The 21236-nt window shown below is 40.8% G+C and overlaps 1 protein-coding gene across 5 annotated transcripts in view; it reads right to left on the bottom strand.

Moving 5' to 3' along the window:
- The window catches only part of LOC122995165 (rap guanine nucleotide exchange factor 6-like), a 158832-nt gene that overhangs the window by 54214 nt on the left and 83382 nt on the right, over positions 1-21236 (bottom strand). For all 5 annotated transcript variants that reach the window (XM_044370190.1, XM_044370191.1, XM_044370187.1 and 2 more), the window contains one exon: positions 1498-1629. In XM_044370190.1, coding sequence (XP_044226125.1) covers positions 1498-1629 — 132 coding nt within the window. The remainder of the gene's footprint in view (positions 1-1497; positions 1630-21236) is intronic.

Raw genomic sequence — 21236 nt, 5'->3', positions numbered from 1 at the left:
CAGAACAGTCAAGGCTGAGAGGTAATATTGAAAGGTTCTTGGATTTATTACAACTTTGTGTGTAAAGAGGGGAGATTAGGCGAGCTAAGGGATTAAAATGACGAGATGACAGGCTTGACAGGCTTGTCATGTACCCTTTTATGGATTATTGATTTACAGCCATTAAAATACCCTTCACTCAAGAGAGGCATTTAATTCCAAAGCACACTGAGCTATTGAATGCTCAGAAATGTCACATAAAGGTGAAGCTCATACAGGAGCTGAGAGTAAAATATTATGACCTCCTGGTCTGGCAATAATACTTTTAAATTTGCATTTAACATTTTATACTTTGTGCATTAGGTTGAGTGATTGCAATGAATGCAACAGTGGAATAAGCTTCCTAGACTGCAAGCATTCAAAGCAATCGTCAGTAAGGAGTGCATGGGTCAAAGACATGCTTGCCTTGTTTTAGTTATAAGTGATATGTATGTTTATATGTAACGCCAGAAATTGGATGGGAGAACTGAGAGTAAATGGGACAAACAGTCTCCTACAGGTGTCCACTGAAGACATTAAGCCCAATGCTCAAGGACTACTTACAGCAGTTGTTTTGGAATACCTGTATCGAACATTATGATGGAAATCAATTGGATCACTAGTTTTGAAGTAATAGCTACAAAAAACCCAGCTACACTTACGACGTTACAGCCTCCTATACCTGTAGCACAGGTACAGACAGAGCTTGAAAGGTTAGGTTAGATTTCCTGCATGTGACCTTTCCTCCACAGGAGGAACTGCAGAGGGGGACAGATCACCAGGATGCACGACTGATGCGCAATAATTAACTAGATACCAAGGAGTACAAGGAGGAAGGGTAGAGGGTGACAGATATGTTACAAGTAGACAGACAGAATTGGAGCACATCAAGCTGGAGAGAATCCACCATCAGTAAAATACTTTTGTCACAGACCAGATGGTGTCGCAGTGTGATGGTGGAAGAGCAACAATAGACAGGAGGGTTTGTTACCGGATTGGACAGATTTCTTTATTTTACCTTAATAATGTAATAATGGTGGCAGGGAAGAAAAAAGCTTCAGTTTTATACATCAAAAACTTTCCTTTTTTCTAAAATTCACAGTAAAAATAAGAGGATATTCCAATTTGTGTGACATGAGGTAGCCTCACAAACTGATGAGGCATTACACTACTACAGATTCTCTACACTTCAGATTGTACAGGTATTTAAAAATGAACATCTTATGACTAAATCCCACTTAAAAATATGTAAATCAAGGGGAAAAGCACTGATGGTTAATTTAATAAGAGGCTGGAGCTTTAGAAGATCATCCATATGTTATGATTTTATGTTTTCTCTCATTGGTAAAACCCCCCAAAAAACTATATACAGAACAACTTGAAGAAGGGTTTGTCGGATGTTGGTGCAGTCTAGAAAAAAGAACATGACAAAAGAAGTAAAATGGGGATAATGACATAAACGAGAAACGGTGTACCCACCTGGTAAATATCCGATAGGCTGCTGCTCCCCGAGTCGCTGGCGATGCTGCATCCTGACTGGCTGGGAGGCATGTGCATCACCTGCTGATGGGCGTGGTCTGTTAGGTGCATCTTATTGAGGTCGGCAGGAAGCTGCTCAGACAGACAGGAAGTTGCAGAGAGATAGAGGGAGAGACACGGAGAAAGCGGTGAGGATATGACTTCAGCGGAGGCAAACACACACACACACACACACGCATCAACACGCACGCACACACACACACACACACACACACACACACAGCCATTTTCATCAGCCTGAAAGCCAAAGCTGGTTTGGCACTGTTTCACATGTTATACTCCCAAGATAATGAACATATAGAGAATGGAGCTGAAGACACTTCGGGTGGTTGTAAATTATAATCCAGGTTTAGAGGTTGATGTGATTTCTGATAGACAGAGGAGGGTTGGATATTTTTGGAGTGACCTTAACAAAACGATGAAACAGTAAATTCTGGCAGGGGCTGTCTTATGAGACAGGTCTTTTTTATGCCTAAAGCGTTCACTGTCAGCTACTGGTGCACACTGTATATGTGCACACATACACACACACACCATACAATGCGAAAAACAGAAGGGACTGGAGCGCACTGATTACTTTGCAGCTTTTAATTGTGCAAACAGACTAACGTTTCGACACTACTGTTTCTACACCTTACAATGCATTAGACACGAGAGCACTCTTAAAAAGGCATATCCAAAGACAATAAACAAACACACACATACACACTGACACTTCAATGGCCATTTTAACAATTAAATAAGCAAATACTTCAAGCAGGCCACAAACAAAATACGTTCCGTCAACAAATCTGTTCATTGCAGTCAGTCAGTTTGTTTACTTTAGGATCAGTAGTCAATTTGCACAAAGCAAAATTAGAGTATTGATACAGACAAAATCCATTTTCACCTTTCACCTTTTTTTCTGAAGATCACACACTTCAAAATCCAACTTGCTAAGAGCAATTTTTCTCAGCATTACTTACTATGTTTAAATAATTATATGTGTGCATCCTAGTATTGAATTCACAATGCACCACCAGCAAACAAACACAGTTTCATCCCCAGTTTGTGAGCTGGTGAACAAAGTAACAAACACTGACGACAGACTCTGTCTTCCCCTGATTAACAGACTGCTTTAGGGCATCAATTAATTGACCCCTTATCAATTCTTGGTAAGGGAATTCATAGCTCTACCACCAGAGAGATTTACATGAAGTGCATACAAAAGAAGTCTCAAATACACATCACAGTACACAGCAGTATAAATATTGTTACACAACATACAGAATGCTTCTCTTACCCCATCATAAAGATATCTCCGAGAAAAATTGTGTGAGCTTGACATGGTCATACTAAAGCGAAGCCATACTCTGTGCTGCTCCTTAGATTGACAGATAGAAACTCTACAAAGCTGTGTCAGCAGTCAGTAAACCACGTACAAATAAAGAGGAACCTTTTACACCGTCTCCAGATAAGTCTACCAAAGTTCAAGTTTTACTCCCAAATTTATCAACATATGGTTGGACAGGTTCTCTACTGCACCCATACAGGATAGATGAGGATGAAAGGATAACTAACAGAGGTATTACTACACATGTTGCACTGCAAACAGTGCAAGAGACTGTTTGAGAAAATTAAAAAAGGGACTTCGTATAAACTTTAATCTTTTTTTTACTGGGCAGGTGGACAAATGTACCAGTTTTGGTGTCACCTTTGCTCCAGAAGAAAGCCAAACCTCTAATTCTCAAGTCTTACCAGTTTGGTTCGGGGCAGTGTCAGGGTAAGAGAAGATGTCCTCCTGCGACAACGGGCAAACCTACAGCAAACCTCCTCCATCGCCACATCAGACAGCACTGGCCGTCCAAACACACCCATACACTACACACTCACACACACACCAACAGTTGTACATGCAAAGACGCGCCGAGCAAAACTGAAGCTCGGAAGGTAGCCGAGGCTCCGATCAACCACGGTGCCAACATGCAATATTAAAGACGCTGAGTCTGGGGGTGCTGCCCTCTCAGTACTCTCCTCTAATAGGCCTGTTGTACTGTACGACCCCCATCAGCACTTAGGCTAACACCCCCACTCCCTAAACCCACAGGGAAACACAGTAGTGAGGGGCGGAGTTTAAGAAGTTCAATGGCTTGTACTTAATGTGTGGCATATTAAATGAGAACACCACTCAATTTATATAAATATGATATAATGTACACTCAACTTACAAATCATTATGAGCTCACTATTTACTATATAGCGCACTATATCTACCACTCTGAGTATCCAAATTCTGAGCATGACACTTCCCCAACACAAAGATATTCAGTTTACTCATAGAAGAATAAAGAAACCAGAAAATATTCACATTTTAGAAGCTGGAACTAGATAATTTGGAAATGTTTTCTTTAACAAAATGACTGACAGCGCTTAATCATTTATCAAAATAGTTGACGATGCATTTTCTGTCAATCATTGCAGCTCTAGTTTGGACTAAACTCTTATTTTTACTGATAGCTAAATATCTGGCTTTGTTCAGTTCCTTAGCTTTGAATACAGATTCAAACAGACTCACACGTCACTTAAATATTAGCACATGCTGTGTTTTTCTCCGTCGCTCACGTACTACAACAATAATAGCGCTATTAGCAACACTTCAATAGTACATTTCTAATTTCAAAGTGCGCTACTGTGCTACATCCACACCACCAATGATTCATAGGGTTTTAAGTCATGACTGGAGGAGTATTTAAGTGAAGTCTATTTCCCATTAGGTACGGCAGTGCAATGCATCGTGTGCTTCAATTATTGAACCGCAGGCAACACGTAGCGCTAGACTGTGTTATCGACTAAAACACACAATCATGCGGTAGTAGAATTCTCTACTCTCAGTCCCTGTTGACCAACACACTTCACTACTAGTTTGTTTTGTTTGTGTGTGAATGAGAAGAGACAGAGAAAGCAAGCGGGGGGACAGAGAGTGATTGCTAATTTCATCACAGGTAAATACTTATTGATTTCTTTGTGATGGAGCAGTCATCAGCCAGTGATGATGAAGCTCCCACCCTGCATCCTTTTAATACATTCACTCTGAGCCAGAAACTAATGTGTCAAACTGCTGAGGAAATCAGGACTCAGGGGGAAAAAGGGTCACGCAAACACAAGACACAAAACACACCCAAAGAGGATATTGGAAGGAGAAAAACATGTTGGATGAATGATTGGACAGACCTTCATCTTATCAAGCTTACAAAAGTCTTGAGAGAATTTGACCAAATAAGGCAGGATAGCAAAAACTTTGGAATTCCTGAAGTAAACATTCGATTGGCTTCGAGTTTGAAATGGTTTGTTTTCAGAAACGGCACATGTATCCTTGTGAACAGTGTGGTTTTATAACTTTGCAGGACATTTTTGCAAGGTAAAGTATTTTAAAGGTAAAGAGCTGTAACAATTAGTTGATTAATCAATTACTCAATTGACAGAAAATTAATCTGCAGCTATTTTGATAATTGACACTTTTCTGTGTCAGACATGATAATAAAATTAATATCTTTGGACTGTTGATTAGAAAAAACACTGATTTAGAATTCAGTCAAGGGTTATCAATATTGCTTTAGGTTAAGGTGATGACTAGAATTTGGTTACAGCGAGGAAAGGGTTAGGGCATTGAGGTAGTGGTGAGGTTTAATATCTGGTTGACGCTGTTTTAGTAGACTAACACAAGTGTCACCAGACTAATCCACTATCATAACACGACTGATACTGGATTTTACTGTGGCTGATACTGATATTTGGTAATCCAAGAGCTGTGATAGAGGTATGTAAAGGAAACAGGAGTATTTAAGAGTTAAACAAGCAGTTGTGACATCGTACTCTGCTAACTCTGCTGTTAACAATCAAATCTGCTTGAAATACTATGTACTGATGAGACTGATGGAGATTGCTGTAGGCACTTTTTTTTGTCATTTGTAATTCTAATTATTTTTCCAATCTGGCCAACACCTTGTCAAATAGAAATTAATGTGCATTTAGCCGATAGTGGCAGATAATACTGACAGTCCAATACATCAGTCTGGCTCTTCTTGGCATTCCTGCTTCACGATAAGTATGTAACTAAAAAAACAACTTTCACTGGCACAGTCAGAAATCCTCCCTTTGAAAAGATTCCTCTCTGGACGATCTAATTGTGTCATTCTATCATCCATCATTTGGTTTATGCTCACTTTGTTGGGTTTATTTCCTAATTGAGAAGAAGAGTCAACATTAAGGAATTCCCAAAATGGCAAAACATGTTAGAGATGTGTGTGTGTGTGTGTGTTTAAGAGGTGCAAGGGAACGACAGAGGGCAAGGACAGAGAAGAAGCGTTGATGTGTTTGTGCGAGAGAAGGAAGGACGGAAGGGGGGGGGAGTGAATAATTGTGGTGGTCTCGTGGCTCCTATTCACACCACAGACTTAATCCTGCTCTAATCCCCCTCTTTCCCTTTCCCAGCGGGGCCGAGCCGGGCGGGGGGTTGAAGGGGGGGTCTCCCATTCTCCTCATGCATTAAGGATGAGAGTTGGTAGATTAAATATAAATGTGCAAGGTTCCTTCAGCTGTACAATTCTATCATGTCAACACGGAGGGTACAATCATGGAAGGATCAAGCAGACTGTAAATGTTACATCGCAGTCGGACTGATCCAAGCTTTCACAACACCAATCATTTACAGCGTCTGATTAACTCCTGAGAAATGAAGCCATCATCTATTATAATAAAGAGCAAGAAAAGATGCAGTCCAAGTGAGATGAGGAGGAAAATCCATAAGGAAGCAGGCCTGGAGCTGTCACAACATCAAGTTGTTACCTAGATTGGGCGCTTATAAATGAATAATTGGCTAATGTCATGAACACAGAGCACAACTGGTAGAGCCGGGCAACATACTGTGATAGGAAGTATACAGATTATCATTTTATAATATCACTGTGTGTTTGTAATACCGGCTTCAATGAAGTGTGTACAGCAGATGTAAGCATTCATTCAGTGATGGTAAAACCACCCGCTGAGACATTATAAAGACTCTGTGGTTAGAAAATGAAAATAGACCATATCTGAATAAAAGCCACAGCATAACAGTTCTACTAATAGATCATGCTGAATATGATATCTGATTAGTGTATTTTCAACTGAATGTACCCGATATTGCCCAAGACCAATACGCAAACACAATGTCTCACACGTCATAGCGGTTTTCCATCCAAAAATATGGAAACTTCCGTCCAACCATCCATCAATCAAGAAGAAAAACATCTTAACCAACATACAAATGGCCACTTATGCTAACATTATGACTACATTCCTCTTTCTGTAAACCTACTTGAGTCCCTGAAAGCACAAAAAAACAGTCAAAACGTATTAGGGCGATATCTTCTTTTTCCTTTCTTCTATAAAACCTAACTCTGTTTCACTTATTGCGTCCAATTTTAACAATGAAATTAACTAGCCTGGAGCCTGAGTGCTCTGTTCCACCTTCTTCCCCAGTGATAAAATGGGCTATAAAGTCTGGGACTGGCCATTTGGCATCACAGACAAGAGACTGGGTTTCCCAAAAGACATTTTAGAGCTGGGATGATCTTTGCTGCATTGTAGGTCAATGCATAGAGAGATGTTTTGGTGCCTAAATGGTTTTGGGAAACCTTGAAGACGTTAATGCTGGTCTGTCTAGCATGATAGTCAGGTATTGGTCGTTTAAGGGTCCCAGAAGGAGCCACATCATTAAAACAGGACACATTGTTTAGGCAAAAGCTTCATTAGGATGCAGAGATAGCATTTAATGACTAAGTGGCAGGACACACCTGAGACTCCACTGAACAAAGAGAGATAGAGAGACAATGACACAGAGAGAGAAACTAGATTCATAGAGGAGGATAAATAAGAAACAGTGACAGAGATGGAGCGTGACAAAGCGAAAGATGCACTAAAACACGAAGAAAGAAACAGAGAAGAAAAAGCGAGTACAATACATTGAGATGAATAACAAAGAGCACAAACGGCGTAGGTGAGTAATTAAAGAAAATGTGACGAGGCTGATGAATCCTGATGAGAATGGTAATTAAAGTGGGTTCAACAAACAAAGCTCGATGAATATTTAAAGACAGTGTTGTTGCATTCGCAGAGGGGAAAAACATATATTGTATTGCTCACTGTCTCCAAACAGATAGCGAGTGTACAATAAAGAAGTTCGGCGAGGTTCAGAGTTGAAGGTTGTTTGTGTTGCTGGTGATCACTGGAAAATCTGTCTTAGATAAGATGTATGCAAATTAGAGTGTACAATGGAAATAAGGCGGCATTAATTGGTATACTTGTGTATGCAGACTGTGAGAAAAGCATCATTTAATATCTTTTTCCTCTTTAATATCTCTAATATCGACCAAAAACAAACACAAACTAATTCACTCTTGTAATACCCAATAATCAATCATGATGTTGAAGTTAGACAAAAAGGACTATGGATGATAAATTCAATTATCATTAATTACTAAAAAAAAGAATATCCCCAGCCAACTCATTTCTACTGACTGTGAATGTGCGCAGGCAGTAGGAGGTTTAGGGAGTAATAACAGTTAAGTCCTGTTTTAGAACTTGCTTAGCTTGACGTACCAACTCAAAACCCCACAGCTGAGTAAATACAGGCACGGTAATGGATAGTGTGGTCAGTGGTGGGGTATCTGACATGAACACGGTCGGCCTGTAGATGTCAGCAGTGACAAACTGCCTTGACATGACCTGAGTGGTAAGGCCGAGCAACACAAACATCACTTGTCGATTTTAATTTCAATTTCAGTGTTTATATACTGCACTGTATACATATGCTTTTTTTTTTTTTTACTGACAAAGACTCATTTGTTGCGCCTCAATTACTGTGAGAAATAACTGCTGTTTTTTTCCATTTGCGTTTTTTGGGGGTTAGTGTTAAGTCATGTCTAGAGTGACTCACAAATGTTGCAACAATAAAGTAAGCCTAACTTTCTAGACCACAAGTGAGAAGGGTAAGAGCCAAAGTTTTTAATACAACCATCAAAAAAATATCGGGAGAAAATTGTTTTGATTAGAAGGTCAATTCCACTCTGGATTTATAATATAATTGCACATTAAAAAACAGTGAACCTTAGCTGCTAACATGATCTTCACTTGTAACAGCTGCCAGAGCAGGTTGTTACACCAGAAACCACATCCCAGACTGTAGCCGTTGGCCTGTGCACATAGCAACAATGTGCACAATAGCTACTGTTTCACAGCCTGAATGAGTTATCCTTCCTTTGATGCAACACTTAACTCCATGTCTGAATCTTATTACCATTGGTTTTCTCGATTCTCTGCTCTCTGACTCACTCTGCCTCTTTGCGTTGTCTCTTTCCGACCCATCTCTACTTTTCTCTGTGATTGTCTCTCCCTGTCCGACTCCTCGCTCCCTCATTACAGCCTCCACCTTCCAGTTTGCATCCACTTTATTAGTTACTCCTCCAATTTTACTTTTTTGACCTTTAGTCTACTTGCTGTATGTTCCCATACCTTGCTTCCCCCCCCCAGTGCATAAAACCACAATTTCTGCTCTAACATGCAATTCTGCATCAAAGGGAGCAAAGAGGAGTGAAATGACTGCAAGTAGCCACATCAGACTAGCCAGGTGAAAAAAAAATCTGCAACGACACACACACACACACACACTCCAGATTTAGCCCTGTAGCGCTGCAGAAAGCTTCGATCAATCAAGGCTGTTTTCTCTCGGCTTGTTCTAACATCTTAAGACGGGGACAGCGTCAGGAAAATGCACACACACATTCACGTATAATACCAAGAGGAAAATACGTAATGCATACGAATATATACATATGAACTGCATGTATCTATGAGCTCCATTCAATAAAACATACACTGAGCTCATTGAATAGGCTCAGCACACAGCCATGCTCCACTCTATTACTGGCAAGTCCACAGACGGTTGGATTAAGATACAGTACAGGGAGACAGATGGAGATGGGGAGAAAATAAAGGGACCTGAAGTGAATATGAGAGAGCGAGTGAGACGGACAGAGAGAGAGGAGAGAGAGAGTATCTGTATTAAAGAGTGTAAGAAGAGACAGTGAGAAAAGCAGAGTGCAGCATATGATTGAGACTGGATTTGAGTGAGTGTGTGTGTGTGTGTGTGTGTGAGAGAGAGCAACGGTGGCAGAGAGCGAGGCAGAGCGTATAATAGAGATAGGACTGACAGCGAGGGGTAAAATGAGGATGAAGTGAAAAGAGAGGGAACAGATGAAGATAAAAACTCTCAAATATTCTCTTAAGAATCCAATTCTACCTCAGTCAAGACTACCATATCTCTGGCAGCCTGTGTGTGTGTGTGTGCTTGTGTGTGTGTGTGTGTGTCTGTACCAGCTGGGGCAAGGGGACATGTAATGAATTGAAGTTGGAATTGGAGGTGACAACTGCGAAGGCAGACATGCCACAGAGGGAGAGAGGGGGAGGGAGTTACAGAGAGAGACAGAGAGAGCGGGTGAAGTTTGCAGGGGACCACATGAGGAGATGAGGACTCAAATACTGTCAAGCTGACAGACCGTATGCGCGTACACACAAACACACGCATTCTCTCTCTCACACCTCGACTACTTCCGTGTCAGGACTGCTTTCTAAAAAGGTGGCTCCTACCTGCAGTGAGAGACATTACCGAATTAAACCAAAATAAATAAATAAAACGCGTCTTACTGCTTACAACCTGACTCAGAGTGACTGGGTATCATATCAATAGTCTAATCTTGGGATCTCGGGTCAAATGCATCCGAGCTGACTCAGTATCAACACTGATGGCGTAGTACGTCATAATCACAGTAGGAGAAAATATTTTGGGAATCAGGAGGAGGAGGAGATATAAAAGATTTATGTTCTTAAATGACAATTATTTTTGGAATTTGATTCACAGATATTAAATTGTTTTTCTATCGTACAGTCGGCTGCAGAATGTTTTATTGTTGCTGCAGGCGGACTTTCAATTATATCTATAAATTTGTTTTTTTTTCCTCTATATTTGTTCTTAGGACATTATTATGATATTGCTGCTCTTTTTCACTGTGGCTAGCTATTATTGATAGGACGTAATGCTGCTGCCGCTGTTCTCTCTCTGGGTCTGTTCGACTGTCGACTGCATTTTGAAAAATAATTCATGCTTGTTGGTTTAGGTGAGTTTTACACCTTTTCAAACATTTTGGACCAGTACAGACATCAAAACTAAGACTATGCTTGTTTTTCATAAAGTGTCTGTTTTGACAGACAACACCTAACTTAAGCTGCACCATACTGACCACAGTTCTTTTATGTTTGAGAAAATCACTTCCTGCGTTTTTTTTTTCTCAACTGTATGAACATTGTTTTCCCTACAGTACCTTCTTTTGTCAATATACAGTACGCTGAAAAATATTTTGAAAGTGAAAAATGAGACACTAATGGCTGGAACCTGAATGTGAGGTGGCTTTAAAAATTACTTTTTACCTCCAACGTGAGGTCCGGATTCTGCATAGCAACACATTACCTTAAAAACTAATTTTAATCTCAGCAAGGAAAAAAAAAGAAATGCAATCTGTGATTTGGCAGGTGTAGGTTTGTGAGGTACAAGGTTCAACAATCATTGGTTGGCAGGTTTTTTTAGCCTGGACAGACATTGGCTGGCAAGCTTCTACAGTGGATACAGCCATTAGTTGGCAGTTTCCACGCTGTGCCCTGCCAGTATTGTGACAGACGGGATGCTGAATGGCACTGTCACCGGCACTGCCAAAGGCCTGTGACTTTTGCCCCAGTTGTCTGAACGTGATGAAGGAGGGAGATGCAGACAGAGAAACGCACAGAGGGAGAGGAGGCGAGAAAGATAAACAAAGGAAGTAAATAGAAACGGAAGGAAAGGAGGATAAAGGAAAGGAGAGTGTGTGTGTGTGCATGTGTGATGTTTCTTTGCCCTCGTTTCATGGTTACTGAATCATCCACACATTACAGTATTACCAAACACAGGGATTAACCCTCAAACAATGGACTGGGGCCTGACATCACAAAAAAGGCATCAGCCATGAGTCAGAACTGTAGTATTGTTACCCACATATTTGATTGGAATTGGGTAACAATCTGTATATTTCCACGGAAAAATCTAGAAAGTAGCAGGGGTGGGACAAAGCCACTGTTTTGTAAGTCATGTGTACGTCTGAAGTGTTGGCTATAAAGACCTGAGTAAAGTCACAACAATCAAGACAAGTCCACATGAAAAACCAACAAGTCCCAAGTCAAGCTCAACTCCTAAACTTTGTGTCCGAGCTCTAAACAAGTCAATTTTTGTTTGCTGGCGTGCACTGCCAGATGTCTCTTTACCTCCATCTCACGCAACATGATAAGGGTTTTTTTTTGTTTTTGTCGAGTCCACAGTGGGGATTAATATTTTTCCTGAAAATTAGACATTTTCTATACTGGGAACAGAAGCACGCTATCCTGGGAATCCCGGGAGCTAGACTGACTCAAGTCCACACCTCTGGAAATGAAAGTTTGTGGATCTAGCTTGTGAATTTCACAAGAACGCTACAGCTCCTGTGGAATACTGCAAAGAAAAAGTCTCAACTTGTTAATGTAATAACAACCTGAAACATTTCATAATATTTGGATTAATAATATTAACCTTAAATCATCTGTCATCTCTCCTTCCTTCATAAGAATAAACTCCACAGTCGATTTTTCTTGGAGAATAATGGCGCTAAATTGGACCCATGCTCATTCATCCCACACAGTTTTAACAACTCATTTAGACTTCTAACAGCTTACACAGTGAAGAAGGTAATTAGCATGGGTCAGCACCCCTGCAGAGTCAAGTATTCTTCTCTGGAGGACTGAAGGTATTACAACCCAGCCTGTAGTGGAAATTCCTTCCATTTGGCATCTACAGAGAGTATTTGTGCGTGTGTGTGGCAGCAGGTAGCAGACTGTGGTCACTGCCAAAAAGTGTTGGATGTTTCTGAAAGGAATATTCAACCTGCCCTCCTCCCCCAACTCACTGGGTGGGGAAATGCTCATGGCAAGAAAAAGGGAGCGTGGGAATTAAAACTGCTTGAAGTACAAAATGTTTGAGGTTTCATGTTTCAGGACAGTTAAAACCAACAGCACTAGGTAGCGGTCTCCCACTGAAGAACAAAATATACAGTATGTTTTTGTAAAAGTCTACATTTTCGGTTGGTCATTGGATTGTCTGGTGGTGGATTTAAAAAAAAAAAAAAAAAAAAAAAAAAGATTTATTTTCTGCTATTTCAGCATCTCCTTTGCCATCCATCTCCTCTCTCTCTCTCTCATTCATCTTTATGTCTCCCACCCCTGAATATTCTACAACCCTTTCTACATTTCTGGCACAACAGTATGAATAAAATATGATGCCATAATATAGGAACTATATGTGATTTTGGGTTGTTTAAATTTATGTTAATTGGAGGCACAAACTGTACATTTACCAGCGGGGCAGAAATGCAAGTAAGTAAAGACGCTGCTGCAGGTTTATTGATGCCGTTATTTATTCTGTATGCTGGATAGAGTTTGTTATCTTAAATATGCAACCTGTGCTATGCAGGTGGATGATAAACAGAACAAATGTCTTTGTTTTTTGTGGTCAAATGCTGGTCTTTAGAAATTTTTTTATGCGTATGTGTGGGGTTCTTAATAGAAAAAACTTGATTCATGTTCACTATCAACTCTTTATTTTGTCTGTTTGTGTGTCTGTTTGTATGTGTGTGTGTTACAGGAAAGTGCAAGGCGTCTCTGTCTGGACCACTGAGGAAGGTGGGCCACGGCCAGGTCTGCCGGATACAGGAGGGAATGCTAAACACTTGGCTTTCATACTGACACAAATACAGATGCGTGCACACACACACACACACACACATATATATATGCACACACACATTTGCACACATACGTACAGACGCATACACCTCAGTACCTCCTGGCTCCCCTCTGTTAACAGATGCTTCCTGCCCTTCAGCCCAACCCACACTACTTCACACATACAAACACACATACAGAGCGCCCCTGGCACCCCCCTACAGGTTGACCCTGAGGCCGGTTGGAGGGGCAGCCCCACCCTGTGCTTCTCCTGCGGTGTTTTTGTTGATGTTGGATCCTGTTCCACTCTGTCGGCCCAATCACCTCAGCCCAGACGGAGCTGACTACAAATCAGTACCATGGTCTGGCAGGACAGGAAATTAACTTTGTTTGCCCACCAACTACGGCCAATACTGAGATTATCAGACCTTTTATTATTTTACCTGACAAAAACTACTCTCGACAACAAACGGATGTCAAAGTGACAGCTAGATATGAGCTGAAATTGTTCTAACATGTTTGAAAAACTATTTTTTCCACTAAGGTTTGAATTCTAATATTTTGGTTGGTTTTGGTGTGAATGTTCCATGTTGCTGCCACGATATTTCATCGTGTGTGTGTCTACAGATGTGCATTTGTATTTAAAAGGAGTTTAATGTGTGAATGAATATTCAGAGTGACAATGTGAATGTTTTGTAATAACAATATCTGAATCTAATTGATTGTAACGTTGCACAGCAACAGTGAAATAAAAGAAACATTGTGCGAGCAGAGAGCCGAGTGCGGACTCTATTTTTTAACCACAATGTCTCCTGTTTAGTTCTTTGGATGTGTGTACTTTTTTTTTTCCACCAATATTTGAAAGCAGAAGAGAAAACCTACCAACTTACATTCAAAACAAAAGCAAGGCCAGATTGTCTTTTCTCTACACATAAATTGTGATTGCAGTTACAGAAATCTAACTCTTGTATGTGCAAAAGGCTCCTAAGACAAGAAGAATTGATTGTTTTAGACGTTCCTTTGTCACTTAAGGGTGTGTTCAGCATATTGGAAAAAAAAAAAAGAATTACTGTCAAATTAATAGATTTTAGCGTTTCTCTTTTTCTTGCCTGATCACATTTGTTTTCCTTCAGGCACACCACACACTGTCTGCTCCCCCCACATTCTCTCCTTTTCTCCCTTTCTCACAAATTCGCAAACAGCCGCGGAGCAATCGCCCATCCATCCATCTATCCATCCATCTCATCTATCCATCCATCCCATCTTGTATTTATAAATGCCCTTGAAAATTATCCAGTAAAGGCTCTCTGGTTGCGCAGGCAGAGGAGGGGATGTGGATCAATAGCAGTGAGATAATGGGAGCAAGTGAAATTGAGGGGGTGGGGGCCATGGCTGGTTGAAATATCAGCACTAGGGTGTGTGTGTGTGTGTGTGTGTGTGTGTGTGTGTGTGTGTGTGTACACGGTTGGGGGTGGTAGCTCATATCTGATAGAGCTTTGGTGGGTGGAGTCTGCATATATAAAGTGTGTGTGTGTGTGTGTGTGTGTGTGTGTGTGTGTGTAGGGGGTAATTTATGTGCACACGTACTGTATTATGTTTTGACCATTGCAGAGTACTAGTATGTAGGCTTGTGTTTGTGTGTCCATGCATATGTGGGTGTTAAAGTGCATCTGAGTGTGAGAGGCCAGCAAGGTTGAGGGTCACATGCATGGGTATATGTGTATAGACAATAAGTGTGTGTGTGTGTGTGTTTGTGCACAAAGGCTAGAATGCGTCTCCACATGAGCAGCCTCACTTTCATTCCATTTAGCCCAGTAATGTTGACCAGCTCGGGCATGTTATAATGCACAGAGGGCCTGAGTGGGCTTTCACTCTAAAATTTCAGCCTATCATAGCTAATGGACAGTAATTACACCATTCAGGACACAACGCTGGCTCTTTTATGCCACTGTACCCATTGAAACAGTCAAACAGTGCTGCGTTTTTTTCTTACCTGGAAATCAAAAGGTGAAATGTGGTAAACTACTACGCAAGCGAGTGCCTTTCATCAGCTGAAAATGGTTGGACATTTGTCTGCTGCATATATATATAATGCTATTATGAAATTTGAGAAAATGTGCCTTTTTGAAAAAATTGGCTTTTAAAGCAACTATAAAGAACTTTCATTTCATGTTGATTTTGGCACCCCCTGTGGACGAGGTGGTAGTGTTTCCCGGAATGAGGCTGGTAGCGAGTTGAGGCAACAAAACCCAAGATGTAATGTTTGTATGGAAGAAGACTGTCCAAATATGACGCCTTTTATCTCGTGTTTCTAGAGTTATGTGTTTTTACACGTAAAGAATTGTTAATGTGTCATATTTCTTAAAGGCAGTTTGGCGTAATATTTTCCCCAGAGAGCGCAGGGAGCTTCAGTTTAAATCAAACTGCTAATATGTATACATTTTTAACGTTTTGTCACCACTACAGAAACACTAGGTAATTGCTTAAGTATGATAAGGTTGTCTAACATTGACTGCTGTTAGTTATTGGTTTGATTAATGGTTTAATAATGTGTGTTTGTATTGATTACTGAAGGTGGCTGATCAGGCTAATTATCAGGTAATTGTACTCGGTTTCTAACGGCAGTATGCAGTAAATAGTTGCCCTTGTGTGCATGTTTTTAAACTACTTTCCTAATTAAACATGATGAGCTTGATGGTGTTATAAATGACTAATGATGAAAGTTGAAAGCTCAGCATTCTCATTCCCCGTTAGCTTCCCTTATATAAGTCACATTAACATTTATCCACCAAGAAAAAAACTATTATTTCTCTGTATAATATGATCCCTCTTTCTGTCAGCTGCTGTGTGTCTGCAGTGTATTTACTGTGTTTTTTCACACATGATTTCAGGCCAGTTGGAGGAGTTAAAACGGTGACTTTCTGCTTTTGTCCAGGCTACTGCTGTTTCTACTGTATTTCATGCAGTTTGCAGGGTTTCCAAACAGAAATACTGCAACATCCATCACCTGAAAGTGCTTGTATCCAGATAGTTAATGGTTGAAGGTGGTTTCTGTGGGCAGCTGTATAAACTGTGTAGCTGTTTTAAAGTTTTAAAAAAATACCTCGTTTTCCCACGCATCCTGGAAAACTTGGAAATTTAAGGCTTTTTTCCCAAGTGCAGGACAACACCTTTTAAAAATGTGATTGTCTTAAGCTCATATGATCTCAGAAATGTTCAAAGTTCCCCAAAAGGTCTCATGTAACACCAATCCTGATGTCTTTACACTGGCTTCCCATCAAATTCAGAATCCAGTTCAAGATCCTTGTAATCATATTCAGAGCCTTGCATGGTCAGGCACCTGCCTACATTAAAGAGATACTGCAGCCATATAATACAAGCAGGAATCTGAGGTCCTGCGATCAGGGTTTGTTGGTTGTCCCTCGCTCCAGGCTCAAGACAAAAGGAGACTGTACTTTTGAGGTTTCAGCTCCTAAATTTGAGAACTCTCTCCCATTGGACTTAAGATCTGAAGACACTGTAGACACCTTTAAAAAAGCAGCTCAAGACCCATTTGTTTAGACTTGCTTTTGTTTAATTTGTTTTGTTTATTTCTGTTTTTGCCTTGTGTTTTTAGCTGGATGTCTGCTTTTAATATTCGCTGCTCTGTCTCTTGTTTGCTTTTTGTTTGTTTTCATGGTGAAGCACTTTGTGATGTTTCCTCTTTAAAAGGTGCTATATAAATAAACTTATTATTATTATTATTGTTAGTATTACCTCCATACGTAAATGCCTTTAACAGAGCACTTGCAGTATATTGTGCTCAGTACAAAGAACAGTTATCTGAGTCATTCACTAGGAAGTGACAAAGGCGAATAGAGTGACCATCTGAGCTCAGAGGTTACAGCAAAGTGAACTGAAACAACCTTGAACTGCAAGTTATCAACTAAAATTAGTAGAAGACAGGATGTGAATGTGTTGTCTTTCTGATTATACCTATAAAATATCTGCCAAAGTCCACATCCAGCTGACATTTCAACACATTTGAAAAAAAAAATCTGATTCTGTCTTCTTGCAGATTAAAAAAAGAGAGAAAATATGCCTATAAAATTCATCACATAATGTTTCACTTTTATTTTTCAAGACAATTTCCAGACCTGCGCAGGGACCTCAGAGGAGAGATGCACATGGCGAAGGAGGAGAAATTTTTTTGCAAGAGTGTGTGTTTTTGTTTTAGGAGGATTTAATAGTAATTTATGACTTATGGGAGGTAAGTTGGGCATGGTCTGGCCTAATGCAACCCATATCGATCTTTATCACCCCTACTTCCTGTGCATATGATATCCAAGACCTCCCTCAGCATGCTAAAAGCCCTCTCTCTCTCTCTCTCTCTTTCTGTTTTCTGTCTTTGTCTCTCACTCATTTGCTCTCTGGGGTCATCTCTTTCCTCATGCTCTTATCTGGACACCCTCCTCATCCCCAATCTATACGGCTCAAAGGGCACATTACCTTGCCACCATCCATGTGCGTCAGTCCGTCAATCATCCTGTCTGTGCATCCTGTCCTGTCCGATGTGAACTGGCTTTGGCATTACATCACCTGGCGAGGGTCATCCTCTTAGTGCACAAAAATGGTTCTGTCAACATATTCAGGCACCGGGGGAGCCACGAGGCAACTATCTAATATTCTTTTAACGGTGCCTGCAGTTTCCAGCCGCTGATCTGATGATGCGGAGGAATACAAAGTTCATTTTACGAGTTCAAAACGTGGCTGCTCGGAACGTGCCGCGGTTGCTTGGCCTCTGGCTGCTGCTGCTGCTTCAACGCATAGAAAAATTGATACTGTCGATGTGAGGTGTAAATGAGTTTATACACCGACAATATGAACCAAAAAATGTGCATCTTAAAATAAAGTGGATTGATCAAACCGGGCTCTTAGATCTTTTATTTTCTCTGCCTTCAGTTCAGATTTGAGTGGGTATATTTGCTCAAAAGATTTGTACTTTATCTATAAGTGGCGCTTCACAAATGCCGCTGTCTTGGGAGTATATGAGACAAACCGGTTTTAAACGGCCTGTGGGAAGAACAAACATGTAATAGTCTGTCCGTTCTTGATTAAAAGCTCTGTTTTATTCCGATGTCTTCTTTTATCTTTGTAGAGCACGCCATGTGAAATTACTTTTCTCTGACTCGCTAATTCCTCCGACCGTAGCCTCTCACAAGCTCGCCCTCGACACTGCGCTTCCTTGGGTCCTCAGCATTACACCCGCCAAGTGTTGAGTCGATCAGATGAACGGTTTTTAAGAAAATCGAATATTGAACGCTGGCTGAGGTAAAGAGGTAGACAATGCAGAGAGAGAGAGAGAGAGAGAGCGAGCATACCCCAGACAGCAAGACAGCAAAAGCAAATAACCTTTTCAACAGTGAGTAGAGAGTATTATAACATGGAAAACATTATGATGTTGCTGTTTCTGTTCCTTTATAGTTAGATGACTGACAGCTTTTCTCAAGACCTCTTGTCTTTCTTTTACTATTTTAGTCGAACTTTGGTATTTCAACAGCACATCTGAGCCTCATAAACCAGTTTCCTGATGACACAGGGTGCAATTTTGATGAGCACACCAGCCTCCGTCAGCATTCAAATGTCACCTTCTTTGTTACAGTGGCTAATTTGAATGTCCTGGGTCTTGTTTTGGTCTGCAATCTTGTGGTTTTCCAGTAGTTTTTCAAACAAATGCTGCAGATTTTGTCAGGTTTTTTTTTTTTTTTAGAGATTGCAGATGTGAACAATCTGGATGGTATGACTACTGCTTACTTCGACCTTTTGATTACAAAATTAAAATAGAAACATCAGGTGACACTTTCATATAGTAGATGAACTTGTACAGTACACTGTCTGACTAAAAGGCACCATGACAGGACAGAAAAGTCTCTAACTATTAAAGAACCAAATATGTCCTACACTATGTGAGGGTTCGGGGTTACCTATCCCATCTGATCTGATGATGAATGGTGGGCCGCTAACTGTAGCTTGAATGAAACATAGCATCTTGCGGTTTAAACGAAGTCTGACGATACCGCAGAGAAGATCAGTAAAGGAGTTTTTTTAACTTTTTTGTTTCTTCCCTTGTTAAAATCTGGTTTGCACTTTGTAAATTTACTTGTTTGAAACCAGTCTTTCCTTAACTTGATTCATCTTGTCTGTTTATATATTGTGGTTTCCTGTTAATGTTTTGTAGAGGAACTTTGGCCCGCGTTTCCATGGATGCGGCGGATTAAGCGTGACACTTATTTGGATATGCCAGACGCTTTGCCTGTCTACCTGTCCATCCGTCTGACCTGCCTTGCCTTGCCCTTCTTGCCGTGGCACTGAATCCATAACCCCACTGTAGCGCCTCTGTAGACCCATTACTATTCAATGCAGCATGGGTCCACACAAACTGATTATGCCGATGCTCAGCAAGGCCCATTGATTGCTGAGGGAAGCAAAGGCAGCGGCCCGAGTCAACCTGAGTCTGGACCTGCTGCACTCTGCCGGAGAAGTCTGCAGCCCAGAGGGGGGGGGGGGTTATTACAGTTATTTTAACTGTGAGTTATGTGCTTGTCTTGAGCACAAATCATCCTATTAGCAAGGTATGAGACCCCTGTTTTTTTTTCAATTAAATCTTATCTGGTCAGAAATGCGTGATGGTGGGAAATCCTTATGGCACATACAAAAGAAAAGAGTGAAAACTACATGATGAGCATCTGAGCAGCACAGAGAGACAAAGTTAAATGTAGCAGCAACATTTAGTTCCTTTAAAGACCAACAGATACCGGCCAGTTTCTGCCAAATCAGCACATTTCCCCTCCTGCAAATATCAACAGTTAATTTGGACTTCTTCCTCTGCATCATGGTGTCAAAGTTGAAAAGTATTGCTTAATCGAGAACTTAAGATGTCACTTCTTAAAAAAAAAAGTAGTATGAGCGAATGAGCTCAAACACTGGACAAACTTTAAATTTTAATATTAAATTAATTTTTCACAAGGCTACTGACAAGCTACAAGGAAAGGAGTAAAAAGGAAGTACAAGGCCAGATTTAAGAAATGGGTACCATTTGGTGCAGAAAAACACAGCAAAGGCTGGACGTGCAAGGATGCAGATGGTTTTAGAAGGAGTTGGTGTGATTTATAAGACAGGAAGCAGCAGATGAGTGAGGATACAGCACAGCAGGGCAGCAACAACAGCAGCATCAGGCTGGCAACAACAACAACAGGCCCCATTATTGATGCTTAAATAATAGATGGGGAAGGAGAGGACGGAGAGAGAGAGAGAGAGAGAGAGAGAGAGAGAGAGAGAGAGAGAGAGAAGAGGCGACGGGCGAGAAGTAGTAGAGGATGGAAGAGTCCCTTACTAAAAACAGACGAGAAAGGAAGGAAATGGGAAAGAGGAAGACGACAGGAAGTCCTCGCTAAAAACAGTAGGAAGAGAGAGAGACAAAGATAAAGCGAGAAAGACAGAGAGAGAGAGAGAGAGAAAGCACGTGAGGGGCACACTGGCGCATAGAAAAAGACGCAGGAAGCTCGGAAGAAACTTGGAAGAGAACGGGTCCCATGTAGGCAGCGGAGAGGGTCGGAGAGTTCAGCGACAGAACATTTTGACAAGTCTTCCTGCAGTGGGAGGAGGTGGACTGAGGTTATGTTCCACCAGGATGAGCAGGATGTGATTTAGTTCACCCGTAAACACGAGACAATAAAACAATGAAATGTAAACAAGATGTCGAAAGCTTCTTAAATACAGCAAGTGCCTGCTTTCTTAAGAGGAGACTATTGTAGCCCAAGCAGACCTCCCTTTTAAAGTCTTGTTTA

Source organism: Thunnus albacares, chromosome 13, assembly GCF_914725855.1.
Source record: "Thunnus albacares chromosome 13, fThuAlb1.1, whole genome shotgun sequence".
Taxonomy (NCBI): domain Eukaryota; kingdom Metazoa; phylum Chordata; class Actinopteri; order Scombriformes; family Scombridae; genus Thunnus; species Thunnus albacares.
This window is presented reverse-complemented; position numbering and strand designations above follow the sequence as displayed.